The following is a 13,596-nucleotide window of genomic DNA, read 5'->3' on the forward strand; positions in this document are numbered from 1 at the left end:
ATCAAATCAGAAACCAGGATGGCTTCTGTAATTCTGGGACCGTCTCTGGAAAATAGGGACACTTGGAGGGTTTGCAATAGGCAGGTTAGAGACTTTAAATAAAAACCTAGGGATGTGCTGAACTCCTTTGAAACATTTATTTAGTCTTAAAATTCCTCAGAAGTTTTGCCTGAGACAGTCCACGCTTCTTAAAAAAACTTGTTTTGCTTCATTAGTAAGCCAGTCATATCTCTAAGCCAAACGATGTGGCTTTGGCCCACATGGCTTCTAGATGTGGAAAGTCTCCAAATTGTAGGCTGCAAATTTGGTTTTAGGTAAGGTGAAAGTGAGAGTTCTGGGTACAGGGGAAAGCAACAGATCATGAGGGGAATGGTTCTTTTACGGGGTATGATTCACCTGTTCATTTTCTTATAGGTAAAGCTGAAAGAAAGTGTCGATTACTTATCAACGCTGGGACCTGGCTTCCAGGTATTATTACGGGTTATACAGCTGGAATGGGGTTCTTTTGGGTGCTAAAACTCATTCTCCAAGAGAATTCTCCAGGTCTGCGCTATTCTAGTATGTCACCGGTAGTTTTAAATCTATTTATTTATATAATACATAATATATATTAGCATGTTTCTGAAACCTCCAGATACATTCTTTTTGAGGTTGCTTGAAGGACCTTGCTTTGTGAGTCAGCTTGCAAATTTAAACACAAGACTTCCTTTTTTTCTTTTTATTTGTCTATTTGGGATTCAGAAATATTAGAATAATCCTATTAGAACCAACACACCAGAACCTGAATGAGTTCTGAAAAAAATTAACATCAGTATTGTGGGTGACCAGATTGAAAAAATGAAAAATATATTGTCTTTTCAATGCTGCACTATCGGCTTCCGCTGCCTGTAGTTCTTATTGGTAGAAGAGAAGCTGCCTAGCCTTTGGTCACTTCCAGACTGTCACTGTTTTCGAGGTGGTGGTGGTGGTCTCAGTCGCATGCCAGCAAGTTCCAGTGGTGCAATTATAGCTGACTGGGCTGTCTTTCCCAAAAGATGTGTGTCCTTGCCATAAGGAAAGTGACAGGGGAATGCCCTGGGAAGTGTGAGATAGCACTTGCTTGATGAAACATTACCTAATCTGCCCACAAACAGATCAGAATGGTTCTCTGGAAGTAACATTTTTCTTGAAATACACATTTTAGTATAGTTTTAAATGTAAACTGGAAAGAATATCCACCCTTAAGTTTCTTCTTCAACAAATCTTGTGCAGCAAGGAGAAAAACAGTGGAATTCTCCAGGCAATTGGTTTATTGAGCATTCATCCAGCTTTGCTTGCACAAAGTTTATGTGCAGTTTAGATATAACAAGCGTTTATTCTGATTTATTATCAGGAAGGTTATATGGCACTGAAATGAGCATCCTTCATGCATTTTTCTTGATATGCTCACAAGTTGTTTACAAGTCTTTCCATTAGTCATTTGTTCATCTTGCACTTTTCAATGTGTTTCACCATAGCTTTCTCAATTACAAAACATTTTTACTGTCTTAAAGTAGATTTGCTGATACTTGGACAACATGTCAACATGTCTCTTTAATTGCACAAACCTATGTATTTGGCATGCACATGAATCTCTCCCTCAAAATGCTGTCATTCAGAAGACAGCCGATGTGTCCAGAGTGCCTGTGTTCCCTAAGCAGCCGCCTGCCCTGCAATTTCAGGCAGACACAGCCACTTGTGGAGCTGAGACAAATTTAATCTGTGATCCCATTTCTAATTAGTTTATCTACTAATTAAATTAGTTAAAACTGGCAACCCTGTTGGGCAATCTCAAGCAGCTTTACTCATAAGCAACACTCACTGAGTGCAGTGGGAATTACTCCCTAGCAAGTGTGTTTAAGATTGCAGCTCTGGTAAATTTATTAATGGCTAAGGGGTTTGTAGTAGTAGTAGTGGTAGTAGTAGTAGTAGTAATAATAATAATAATAATAATAATAATAATAATAATAATAATAATAATTTATTAATTATACCCCACCCATCTGGCTGGGTTTCCTCAGCCACTCTGGGCAGCTTCCAACAAAATATTGAAATACAGTGGTCTGTTAAACATTAAAAGCTTCCCTAAATAGGGCTGTCTTCAGATGTCTTCTAAAAGTCTGGTAGTTGTTTTTCTCTTTGACATCTGATGGGAGGGCGTTCCACAGGGCGGGTGCCACCACCGAGAAGGCCCTCTGCCTGGTTCCCTGTAACATGGCTTCTCGCAGCGAGGGAACCGCCAGAAAACCCTCGGTGCTGGACCTCAGCATCCAGGCAGAACGATGGGGGTGGAGACATTCCTTCAGGTATACTGGACCGAGGCCGTTTAGGGCTTTAAAGGTCAGCACCAACACTTTAAATTGTGCTCGGAAACGTACCCACCATCACCTTTAGCATAAATTGCTCATGCTTTTTGCTTCGTTGGTTCCTAATTTCCAAATTTTGTAGACATTGTATCTTTTCTTCCTGCTTCTTTTCTTCCTTCTAGTATCTTCAATAACCAGCAAACTGGGCTTTGCACGTGTATTATCCATACCATCGCCATCTTACGTATTAAAACTCTATTAAAAGGAACTCTTCAAGTTCTGCATATCTTTCTAAGCAGCATGCAGTGCCTATTTTACTCTTCATTAGAAGCCCTTGCTTCTATTTAATTCACTATTGAGGGATTTCAGCAAGCTCATTCTGTAACTTCATCTTTCAAAGATTGTGACTGTAACAGGGTAATGAAGTGTAATCTAAATTCCACCACAAGCATCTTGCAAAATTATGCACCAACTCAAAAGGTTGCTTGGAGGTATTGAACCATAATTACAGAGATAGGAAACTCCTTTCGATAAAAGAAAAGGTTCTGCATTTCCTTCATGTATATGTCAAAGACAATATGTATTTTTTACACAGAAAGACTTTCCTGCTACAAAATAGTGTGAAGCCCATGTGTAGACTGTCATGTGTGCTGGGGTTCTATTATGCTTGTTTTTTTGCTGTATTAGTGTGGGTGGTGATGGCTTGTGACCGTGAAACACAAACATGTGCAACCAGCAGGCATGATGATCCACCCCTGCCTTTGCCAACCTGGCACCCTTCAGGTGCTTTGGAGAACATCTGGAGGCACTAGGTTAGCAAAGGATGCATTGGAGGGAACCGAGGAAGAAACTGCAAGAGGTTGTCACTCTCAGCAGCTGCCCTGTGCTCCTTGTCACTTCTAGTTTCAGCCTGATTCATGGAGGGGAGGCCTGTCAATGGCTTTGTACATCATACAAAGCAATGTTTCTGAATACCAGTTGCAGGAAACCATAGGAGGAGAGAGTGCTTTTGTGCTTGGGTCCTATTTGCAGGTTCCTCACAGGCATGTGGGTGGCCGCTGTGGAAACAGGATGCTGGACTAGGTGGGCTATTGACCTGGTCCAGCAACCTTTTGTGATGCTCTCATCATCTGTTAGCACCCCCCATATTGCTAAACCTTCTCCCTGCTTCCCCAACAGGCTCAGATAAACAATACCGAGTCTCAGATTGGCCTTATTGAGAAGATGTTCCCCATACAGACTTGGAAAATCCTAAGGCAGGTGAGTAGAAGGAGAGGTGATGGCATTATTCAGCATATTTTGTGGCTGTAACAGAGGGTGAAATATAGGTGTGCATTTGGTGTGCAAGAGCAGCAGCGGTGCTATCAATTTACCTCCTTTGCTGTTGAAATGGTACGTCTGTCTTCAGCCAGAGGGCTGCGGCTCCACATGTCATTGTTCCAGGAGGCACAAATGACACTGAGCACGTTCTGCAGCAAGTTAGGTCAAGTGAGCAGGAAACATGTCATGCATCAGGTGCAGCACACTTCTGAATTGCACCAGCATATCCTGCTTGTGAAGCCATTTAATTAGCCACTGTGGGGAAGACTACTGGATTAGATAGTAGGAGAGAAACTTGAAATTGAGCCTGCCTAACTGGTGGCTTCAGAAACAAGACACCGACCAAAATCAGCATTTTTCTAAATTTTGCAATGCAGTTCTCCAGCCAAGTAATGTCTACAGAAAGGCATATACTAGGGTAAAGTGCATGAACATGCATGGTAGCAAAAATAACATAAAAATGTATTATATTACTGAAAGCTGTGTTGCAAAAATATGTATTTTGGGATAAATTCACAGTAAAATGAGTTTTTAACATTGACCCTTTTTTTAATGGTAAATTGATGCTACAAGAATTAAACATATGACTGCAAAGGTGAGAAACTGAAAGCAACTGAAATTTGTGCCTCCCTACTAGATGGAGGGACACGGGTGGCGCTGTGGGTTAAACCACAGAGCCTAGGACTTGCCAATCAGATGGTCGGCAGTTCAAATCCCTGGAACGGGGTGAGCTCCCGTTGCTCAGTCCCTTCTCCTGCCAACCTAGCAGTTCGAAAGCACATCAAAGTGCAAGTAGATAAATAGGTACCGCTCCGGCGGGAAGGTAAATGGCGTTTCCGTGCGCTGCTCTGGTTCGCCAGAAGCGGCTTAGTCATGCTGGCCACATGACCCAGAAGCTGTACGCCGGCTCCCTCGGCCAATAAAGTGAGATGAGCGCCACAACCCCAGAGTCGGTCACGACTGGACCTAATGGTCAGGGGTCCCTTTACTAGATGGAAGGAGGCCTGTTATATTCATAGACCCTGCCACAAAAGCTCTCAGTCCAGGACCAGAAACACAAGGAAGGGGAGAATGGGAGGGAAGCGGCAAAGGTGTTGTTGCCAGCAAGGATGACCACAGTTGAAACCTCCCCCTGAATGGAAGAAAGGGAAGTGAGAGGTGGAAGAGAATAATAAAAATGCAAGGTTGGAAAGCAAGAGGAAAGTTAGGTTTCTAGAAGTTTTCTCAAGGAAGAAAAACAGAAAGTCAGTTGGATGTTTGTAGGAAATGTGTGTGCATTAGAAGAAACCAGGACTGACCAAAGCTATATGCTGTGTGTTCTCAAAGCACGCATGGGCTGCATGAAGCAGCACTTAGAGCTGCCAGGTGCATGTCAGCTGCCCCACAGATTTCTGTGGTATAAAACCGAAGCAGCTGAGTGACTTGTCCAAGGCCATTTAGTGAACGGATGGCTGAAAGGGGATTTGAACCTAGGTCTAAAGCGGATCATTTGATGGCTGGATCTCTGTTAAAACACTTTTTGCAAATGGGCAACACATGCAGTCTGCTTCCAATAAATGTGAACTGCAACCTAGCTAACAACATATATTTGCAACATAATTTTTGTGTAGGAGCAATCTTCAATTTGGAAGATAATGCATTCATTGGTGGAGGAACAGGGGTGGGGCATCTCTGATTACCCTCTTGAGAAGCACTGGTCCTTCAACCTGCACCTCCTTTCTCCTCCAGGAGCTGGATTGCTTTGTAAGAAAAGAGGTGGGGTACATCTCACAGTACCTGAAATGGCTGAGGAGTGTGGTAAGTATGAGATTCTTCTGCACCCAAGTGGTGCCTCAGGAGTGAGATGGTGCTGAACCAAAGTGGCAGTGACCACTGGACAAACCTTGCCTTGGGGTGGGGTGTTGATCAGGTGTATTAGAAGGGCAAGATGTCTGTTGTGGGAAATGCATCACGAGGGCAGAAGAAGGGAAAGTCGTGTATTAGTGAAAGGGTCAGCTGGATGAAGCCAGCATAATTCAGGAAAGAAATTGCCTGCATGGAGGCCTCTGTGACTTATTGGAGGCTTGCAAATGCCAGTTGTTCATTAATTGAGATTTTTAATTAATTCACCAAGTCTCAAGTTGTAGTTTAGGCAGAAGTAGGTGGGCTGCTTAGCAGTAGGGATAGGGGTGAGGTGGTAGGGAGATTAGCGCAGTGCTAACACACCAACAGGAGCACCAGATTGGTCATGCCATGTGTTTGCACCACTGCAACCACCCTGCTGCCTCGCCTCTTCCCCTTTGCCTCCTGATAAGCAACAAGGACCCACCTGCTGGGAAGCTGCTGTTAGTGGATCTGCTTCACCTGGTAAGCAGTTTCTGAGTTTGGGTGAAAAAAGAGTGTAAGAAATCTACTCACCTGTATTCTGTCTCTGGCCACTTCCATTCCAGGTGACCTGTTTTTAAAGCAGTGATTACAATTTGCTTACAGATAGGTAGCCGTGTTGGTCTGCCATAGTCAAAATAAAAAAATTCCTTCCAGTAGCACCTTAAAGACCAACTAAGTTAGTTCTTGGTATGAGCTTTCGTGTGCATGCACACTTCTTCAGATACACTGAAACAGAAGTTGCCAGATCCTTCTATATAGTGAGAAGGTGGGGAGGGGTATTACTCAGAAGGGTGGTGGGAATGGGAGATTGGCAGATAGCTGAGATGAGCCTGTTGACGACTCTTAACGACTGCAATAGGTCTTACAGGAAAAGGCAAGGGGTGAGAATTTGCTTGTGAGTTATAGGATGCTTCAACAAGCAATTGTTATCCCTCACTATCCAGTGCATTACGCCCGCATTTTCCTTAGCGCAAATATCCAGGTGTGTTGTTGTTTTTTTGGGGGGGGGGAGGACAGGTTTGTTGTACAAGAATAACAACTTTAATAGTGCAAGCTGAATTTGTCAGTATGTGACTGAATCCTGCCCCAAAATAGTGACAGTCTGGAAGCACCCTGTGAACAAGTTGTGATATGTGCAAGCAATTCTCCTTTTCCGTTCCAGCTAACGGAGGATGTTGCATCCTGCAAACCCTTCTCCACTGCTCTAGACAATGGCCGGGTGATCTTGTGCGATCGTATTGCAGATCCCTGGGTAAGTGCTCCAGATAGTTCTTCTACTGTCTAAAATTTGCTGGCCCTCTTCCTCTTTGCCTTTTGCTTGATGTGTTTCCTCAGATCCAGGGTGTGGCTCATCAGGCCTCCCAGGCCTCCCCGCCTGGCCTATGAGGTTGTGACAGGGCAGGCAAGGACAGGGCTAAGGACCCTCTGCAGGCATGCCAGGATTAGGGCCCCCACATCCTCTGGACCCCCAAGCAGGGGCTGCAGCCACTCCTGGCAAAGCCCTAGCCTGACTCACTATTGCTATTGTTTTCCAAAGAAGGTGGCAATGGACAGCCTTCATCAGGGCAGATTCCCTGCTTTGATTGAATCTGCGCAGAGTGCACAAACCTGTGGGAACCAGGAATGTACATGAGCAGCATTTGGGAGACTTGCACAAAGCTCGCACAGTGGTCAGACTGTGTCTGGTCTTGAACATTTGTTATAGGGAAGGGTGTGTGTAGAAATTAGCCGAGTTGGAGCGTTATGGCTGACAGCAGGGAGTCTCTCTCAGCATCTAACGCCTCTGCTCAGAGACCTGCACTGGTTACGGATTCAGTGTGCTAGTATAGAAAGCCCTTAACCACTTGAAAGCAGTTTACCTGCGAGATTCCCTTTCCCCCACATGCACCTGCTTCAATCTGTGGAACTGCCACCATTTCAGGTTCCACATAATACTCCTTACACAGTTGCAAGAAATCAATCTTTCAGTGTGGCAGAACCCCTTTTTCTTTAGGGACACCTATCCAGACATTCTAGGATGTGGGTGGCACTGTCGTCTAAACCACAGGGCTTGCTGATCAGTAGGTTGGCGGTTTGAATCTCCGCAACGGGGTGAGTTCCTGTTGTTTGGTCCTAGCTCCTGCCCACCTAGCAGTTCGAAAGCACGTCAGAGTCCAAGTAGATAAATAGGTACTGCTCCGGCGGGAAGGTAAATGGTGTTTCCATGTGCTGCTTTGGTTCTCCAGAAGCTGCTTAGTCATGCTGGCCATATGACCCGGAAGCTGTTTGTGGACAAATGCCGGCTCCCTCGGCCTATAGAGTGAGAGGAGCACGCAACCCCAGAGTCGTCTGAGACTGGACCTAACGGTCAGGGGTACCTTTACCTTTATCCTATCCAGACATTCTGGCAGCAGAAGTAGTGTGTTTTAATCTGATTTTAGCTTATCCTTGACACTGATTATTTTTTGAACGCTTTAAACAGCTGCTTTCAACAGTTTATACTGACAATTTTACTGTTCTATTTGTTTTGTAAGCCACTTTGATAGGGACGCGGGTAGCACTGTGGGTAAAACCTCAATGCCTAGGACTTGCTGATCTCAAGGTCAGCAGTTCGAATCCCCGCGGCGGGGTGAGCTCCCATCGTTTGGTCCCAGCTCCTGCCCACCTAGCAGTTCGAAAGCACCCCTAAGTGCAAGTAGATAAATAGGTACCACTTTATAGTGGGAAGGTAAACGGCATTTCCGTGTGCTGCGCTGGTGCTGGCTTGCCAGATGCCGCTTAGTCACACTGGCCACGTGACCCGGAAGTGTCCCCGGACAGCGCCGGCTCCCGTCCTCTTGAGCGAGATGAGCACGCAACCCTAGAGTCGGACATGACTGGCCCGTATGGGCAGGGGTACCTTTACCTTTTTAAGCCAATTTGGGGTTTCTCTTGACAGCCAAAGGGTATATGAATTTTATGACAGAACGAAATACTGTATGAAAGTAAACTTTTCATTTGATGATCTGCCAGCCCATGTCTTCCCAGAGGATGGAGCCCATCACCAGGGTTTGTCTCTCTGTGCTTCCTCCCCCAGAATGCCTTCTGGTTCAGCCTGGGCTGCTGCGCCTTCTTCCTCCTCCCCAGCATCTTCTTCGCCATCAAGACCACCAAGCACTTTCGTCCCATCCGGCACCGATTAGTGTAAGTGTTGGGCATAGACGCAAGGGGGGCCTTGGGGGCGGCCTTCACATTCAATTCAATTCATCTGCTTATTAGATAATTTGTACACCAGCCTTTGCTGTACAACCCCCTGGGTGACCGCCAACAATGAAACAGCATGGAGAAGAAAAGATAAAAGCCCAGAAATAGCAGCCATAAAACCATATTATTCGGCACGGCTGTAGCTCAGTTGGATGCTATGATGGGTGCAGGGGCACAGGGGCCTGCAGGGGTGAAATTGGGAGCAGGGGCCACAATCCAGCACCCTGTGAATGACCCATCAGGTCCAGAGGCCTTATGGACACCCACAGTGTTTCCTCTCACTCTGTTAAACAGAGAATAAAAGTCATTGATTTACAAGAGCCACAAATGTCAGCCTGTTGCCACATGACCTTATTTAACCTTTTTAATCAATACCTATTTTATTAGCCCTCAAACCTTTTACATGACAGGTGTTCTACTGTCCCTTTTAAAGGTCAGTGTTGCTTCTGTAACTCCACTTAGGTGGAGACTGTCATGCAAGTCAATGCAGTATAAATTATCTTCTCATGAGGCTGTTTCCAGGCCAGTCTTTGGAGACCCTTGTGAGTATTTTTTTCTTGAGGAAATGAGCAGGTGGCAAATTTGAAATGTCACTTTTCCCCTCATGTTATATAACCTGTTGTTGCCCTTCATAATCTATTGTATTGAGGCTCGCAATTTGTGTGTGGTTTGCAATTTGGGAGTAATTCTTAGTTGGCCTTAATAAACATCCTACCTTCCCCAAAACAAGCTAATGAGGTGAAATAGCTTCACACATTTGTATTGTCCTGTAGTGGGGACCCCTCACTGATCCGCAGTGGGAGTCTGACCTCTTCCCCCTGCCTCCTGATTTTTCCTCTGTAATACGGGGGTGTTCCAGGAGAGCCAGTGTGGTGTAGTGGTTAAGAGCGGTAGTCTCGTAATCTGGGGAACCGGGTTCGTGTCTCCGCTCCTCCACCTGCAGCTGCTGGGTGACCTTGGGCCAGTCACACTTCTCTGAAGTCTCTCAGCCCCACTCACCTCACAGAGTGTTTGTTGTGGGAGAGAAAGGGAAAGGAGAATGTGAGCTGCTTTGAGGCTCCTTCGAGTAGTGATAAAGCGGGATATCAAATCCAAACTCCTACTCCTCTTCTTCTTCTTCCACCCCAGGAGCAAGGAGCCCCATTAGCTTGCATGGGAATCAACTGAACACAGGGACGCGGACTTATAAAAAATACTGGGGGGGCCCGGGAAAGCTCGTGAAATGTAAATAAGCTCATGAATATGCAAATAGGCTCATGAATATGCAAATAAAGTGGCTCCGCCCCCTCGTGAGCGAATAGGGGAGAGCGTGCTGCTGCCTATTTATCAGCTCCAGAACAGCTGATATGCGGGAAACCTGGGGCTAGAGGCAGGAGCCCCCGCCCCCGGGGATTCCCTAATCTCGCGGGGGACGGCCGGGGCTCTCCGGCTAGGGCGCGCGGCTGGCTGGCTGGCGAGGGAGCAGGTGGGGAGGAGGCGGGGGACGGCGGCGGCGCCCGAGATTATTGGGGGGGCTGAGCCCCCCAAAAAATTTTTTTGAGGGGGCTCAAGCCCCCTCAAGCCCCATGGAGTCGGTGCCTCTGACTGAACACTCAGGAATGGGACTTGGAGGGTCAAAAGGGTTGTGCCCAGTTTGCACTTGAGCCTTCCAAATGCTTTGGAGTTGAACCCAAGCCAGGCTCAGGTGAACACTTGTACCTTCTCTAGTGCCAAAAGGGGAGGACATTCCATATATAGGGATTGATGCTTGAATACAAATCCCTGAGGACAAGGCACACACATGCCATTGCCCAGAGCAAAGGGCAGGCATAGACATCAGTAGCTGTGTTCCTCTTTAAAATACACAGAAAAGGCAAACTCCACTAGGGGAGGCTCACAAGTGGCGGGGGGGGGGAGAGTTGCCATTGCACCCAGATCTTTCTTTTGGGCTTCCCATGGGCATCACTGTGGACCAGATTCAACCAAGTAGTCTTGCCAGTAGAAGCCCATGCAAGGACTTCTGCTAGCCCATGGAGTATTTCCCCTTCCTGCACCCCTGTGTGCCCCCCAGGGGTACTCTGAGGGATGGCTGGGAGAACCCCTGGAACAGTGCATGGGGGTAGGAAAGGGCAGGTCATGCCATCAGGCAAGCAACAGATTTGCTTAATAAATAGGCTTTTCTTAAGTTCTTATTTCCCCCCACAGCACTTTTCCCATCCCTGATAGTGAAATTGAACCTCTATGTTCAGAAGTCGTGTCCTGAGGAGGGAAAGCAGTGGGGAGCTATTGTCATCTAGCCCTGCCTGTGGGCTTCCGAATGACTTCTGGCTGGCCCATGTTCTTTTTAGTATATTTGCTTATAATATGGTTCAGGGTAAAACATTGACCAATGGCACTGTGTCCTCCTCTGAACCCTGCTTGTTCGTCATGAATGATGTTGTTATTTTGCAACCAGTCCAAAAAGTTTTGAAGGAGTTACCACATATATAACTTTGAGGAGATGTTTAACAAGCTAATTGGCTGATAGTTTTGAGGATCATTTCAATCCCCTTTTTTATAAATTGGAAAAAGGATATTCATTTTCTATCCAGAGGACATTTGGCCCATGTTGTTTACGGTGGTAAACAAGCCAGCCAGCATAGGCACCCACCATTCCATGCATTCCTTATAGAGCTCAGGTAGAAGCTCTTCTTCAGGAGCTTTACTTTATTTATTTTATTCCAGGTAAAGATGGTAACAAGTAAGGCTGCTTGTTCTTGAGCTCTGTGGTCTGTTTTAATTTGTTTTTATTTTAAAAAGTTTTAAAGTCTGTTGGTTCAGCTGTTAATGTTAATTGCAATATGCAGGCATGGAGCAGATCTGTGTTAATTTCTTTTACTTTTGCTTTCACTTTTATGTGTGCTTAAAAGCCATGTACAGTGATACCTCAGGCTACAAACACCTCGGGTTACAAACGCTTCGGGTTACAAACTCTGAGGTAACCCAGAAGTAGTTACCTCGGGTTGCAAACTTTGCCCTAGGATGAGAACGGAAATTATCCAATGGCGGCGTAACAGCAGCGGGAGACCCCATTAGCGAAAGTGAGCCTCAGGTTAAGAACGGACCTCTGGAACGAATTAAGTTTGTAACCCGAGGTACCACTGTATTTTAATTGGAGGACAGTCTGTGGGATAGCAAGTGTTTTGGCACAGCATTTAGCTGATAAGGAATGTTTTTTTAGAAGTTCATCCTGACCAAAGGAAAGACTGCAGTTTCTAGGGGTAATTGTAGAAAACCAAATTATGATACCTTGAGCTCTCATTTAAGATACCATAATTGGCTAGAAAACATCCAGAATGGTCTTAACCTTCTTTCATTTTATTTGTGTGCTCCAGCAATTTGGTATAATATGGTTGCAAGAGAATTGGTTTCATGAACTGAACCCTGCCTCCACATACACACTTACTGTCAAGGGACTGGCTGGATGAGGGGAGTGGTGGGAGGCAGCAGCCGGGGAACCCCCAAGGGAACCCCCAGAGGAGGAAGGCTCAGAGCCAGGGGATTAGCGATGGGACACTGAGGAGAAGTAGAGGAAGAAGATTGGTGGGAGGAGGCGCCGGAAGCTGAAGAGGCAACAGGTTTAGTGAGCAGAACAGTGACAGGGAGCAGTTCTGACTCTGAGGTTCAGCTGTCAAGAGGCTGTTGAAGAAGCCAGGGAGTCTCCCTCTCCTGCTGCGACAATCTCACCTCCCCTCTGGTCTCCAGGAATGCACAGAATAATGAGGAGAGCAGAACAGAGGCCAGAGGTGCGCAGGCGCCCCTTGAGACAGCTTGGGAAATATCCAGGAGAGGAAGAGCCTTAAGGGTTTTGGAAGGCAGGGACCTTCAGTCCCAGCAACTGCTCATAGGGCAAGACCGACTGGGAAAGGTTGCTGAGACCCCTAGGCAGGGTTTTATTTCATTTCCTTGAATAAAGCATTAACTTCGCTGGCGTCTGAGATTTGCTTCTGTTCTTGCTGACCTGCGTCTTACACCAGCCCTGACACAGGGTTATAACTCTTATAGCCAACCATCTATTAATAAATGTTAAAAGGGTTGAGGAAGTGGAACTTGACTTCCTTTATATCACTTGATTTGGCAGGGGAAGTTTGCATAGTAGATTCTGGAATTCAAAATAATTATATTTTGCCAGCTGACCCATGTTAGAAGCTGGAGGCTGGCTGTGATGGGGACAATTCTTGTGTTAAGTCAGTCCCATACTCATAGATAGCTGATAGGATGAGTGCATATTGTAAGCTTGCCTTACAATTGTTATTTTTACCTAGTTTTGATTGAAATGTATTAATAGATTTTTAAAGCCTTTTTCTGGGCACCAATCCACAAAATTAAATAAACCAAATATTAAAATATATATACAGCACAACATGGATGCTATGAAGAAAGGAAGAAGGAAGATTAGAGCACAATAAGAATGTCAAGTATATTCTTCCAACTAATGTAATTTCCCTTCTTTTAGCTTCATCACAGAATGCAGAATTGCACCTCTCCAATAGTGTTATGGTTCTCTACCTGGCTTAATATCCTTTTGCTTTATCTTTTGTCTCATTTCCTTAAGGGGTTGGCATTTATTTGTGCATAGCATCGCCCTGGTTTCACAACAGACCTTGTAAGAAAAAGTAACAGTCGCTCCCGGGTGACAGAGAAAGGGGCGTCACTTCTCCCCAAACGTCTCATTTGTGTTTTTCCCCCATGTTGTGTCTAGCTCTACTGGATCAGAGGAAACTTACCCCTTCCATATCCCACGAGTCACATCTCTGCGACTGTAAGCAACTCCATGTGTTTGGATATCCAGGTGAGAGAGATGTGCGTTCTCTGGGGATCTGGGACCCCTGGGCTGCTCATGCGC

At 45.7% G+C, this 13,596-nt stretch overlaps 2 protein-coding genes across 2 annotated transcripts in view; both read left to right on the top strand.

The window, feature by feature from the left end:
• The window catches only part of NEURL3 (neuralized E3 ubiquitin protein ligase 3), a 215,137-nt gene that overhangs the window by 137,196 nt on the left and 64,345 nt on the right, over positions 1 to 13,596 (top strand). The window lies entirely within an intron of this gene.
• PROM2 (prominin 2) overlaps positions 1 to 13,596 on the top strand; it is a 56,561-nt gene that overhangs the window by 40,401 nt on the left and 2,564 nt on the right. The window contains exons 18-23 of the mRNA XM_082229969.1: positions 415 to 468; positions 3,504 to 3,584; positions 5,373 to 5,441; positions 6,673 to 6,762; positions 8,566 to 8,672; positions 13,453 to 13,542. Of these exons, the coding sequence (XP_082086095.1) occupies positions 415 to 468; positions 3,504 to 3,584; positions 5,373 to 5,441; positions 6,673 to 6,762; positions 8,566 to 8,672; positions 13,453 to 13,516 (465 nt within the window). The 3' untranslated portion in view covers positions 13,517 to 13,542. The remainder of the gene's footprint in view (positions 1 to 414; positions 469 to 3,503; positions 3,585 to 5,372; positions 5,442 to 6,672; positions 6,763 to 8,565; positions 8,673 to 13,452; positions 13,543 to 13,596) is intronic.

The sequence above is a fragment of the Podarcis vaucheri genome, assembly GCF_965113315.1.
Source record: "Podarcis vaucheri genome assembly, chromosome: 7".
In the NCBI taxonomy this organism is placed as follows: domain Eukaryota; kingdom Metazoa; phylum Chordata; class Lepidosauria; order Squamata; family Lacertidae; genus Podarcis; species Podarcis vaucheri.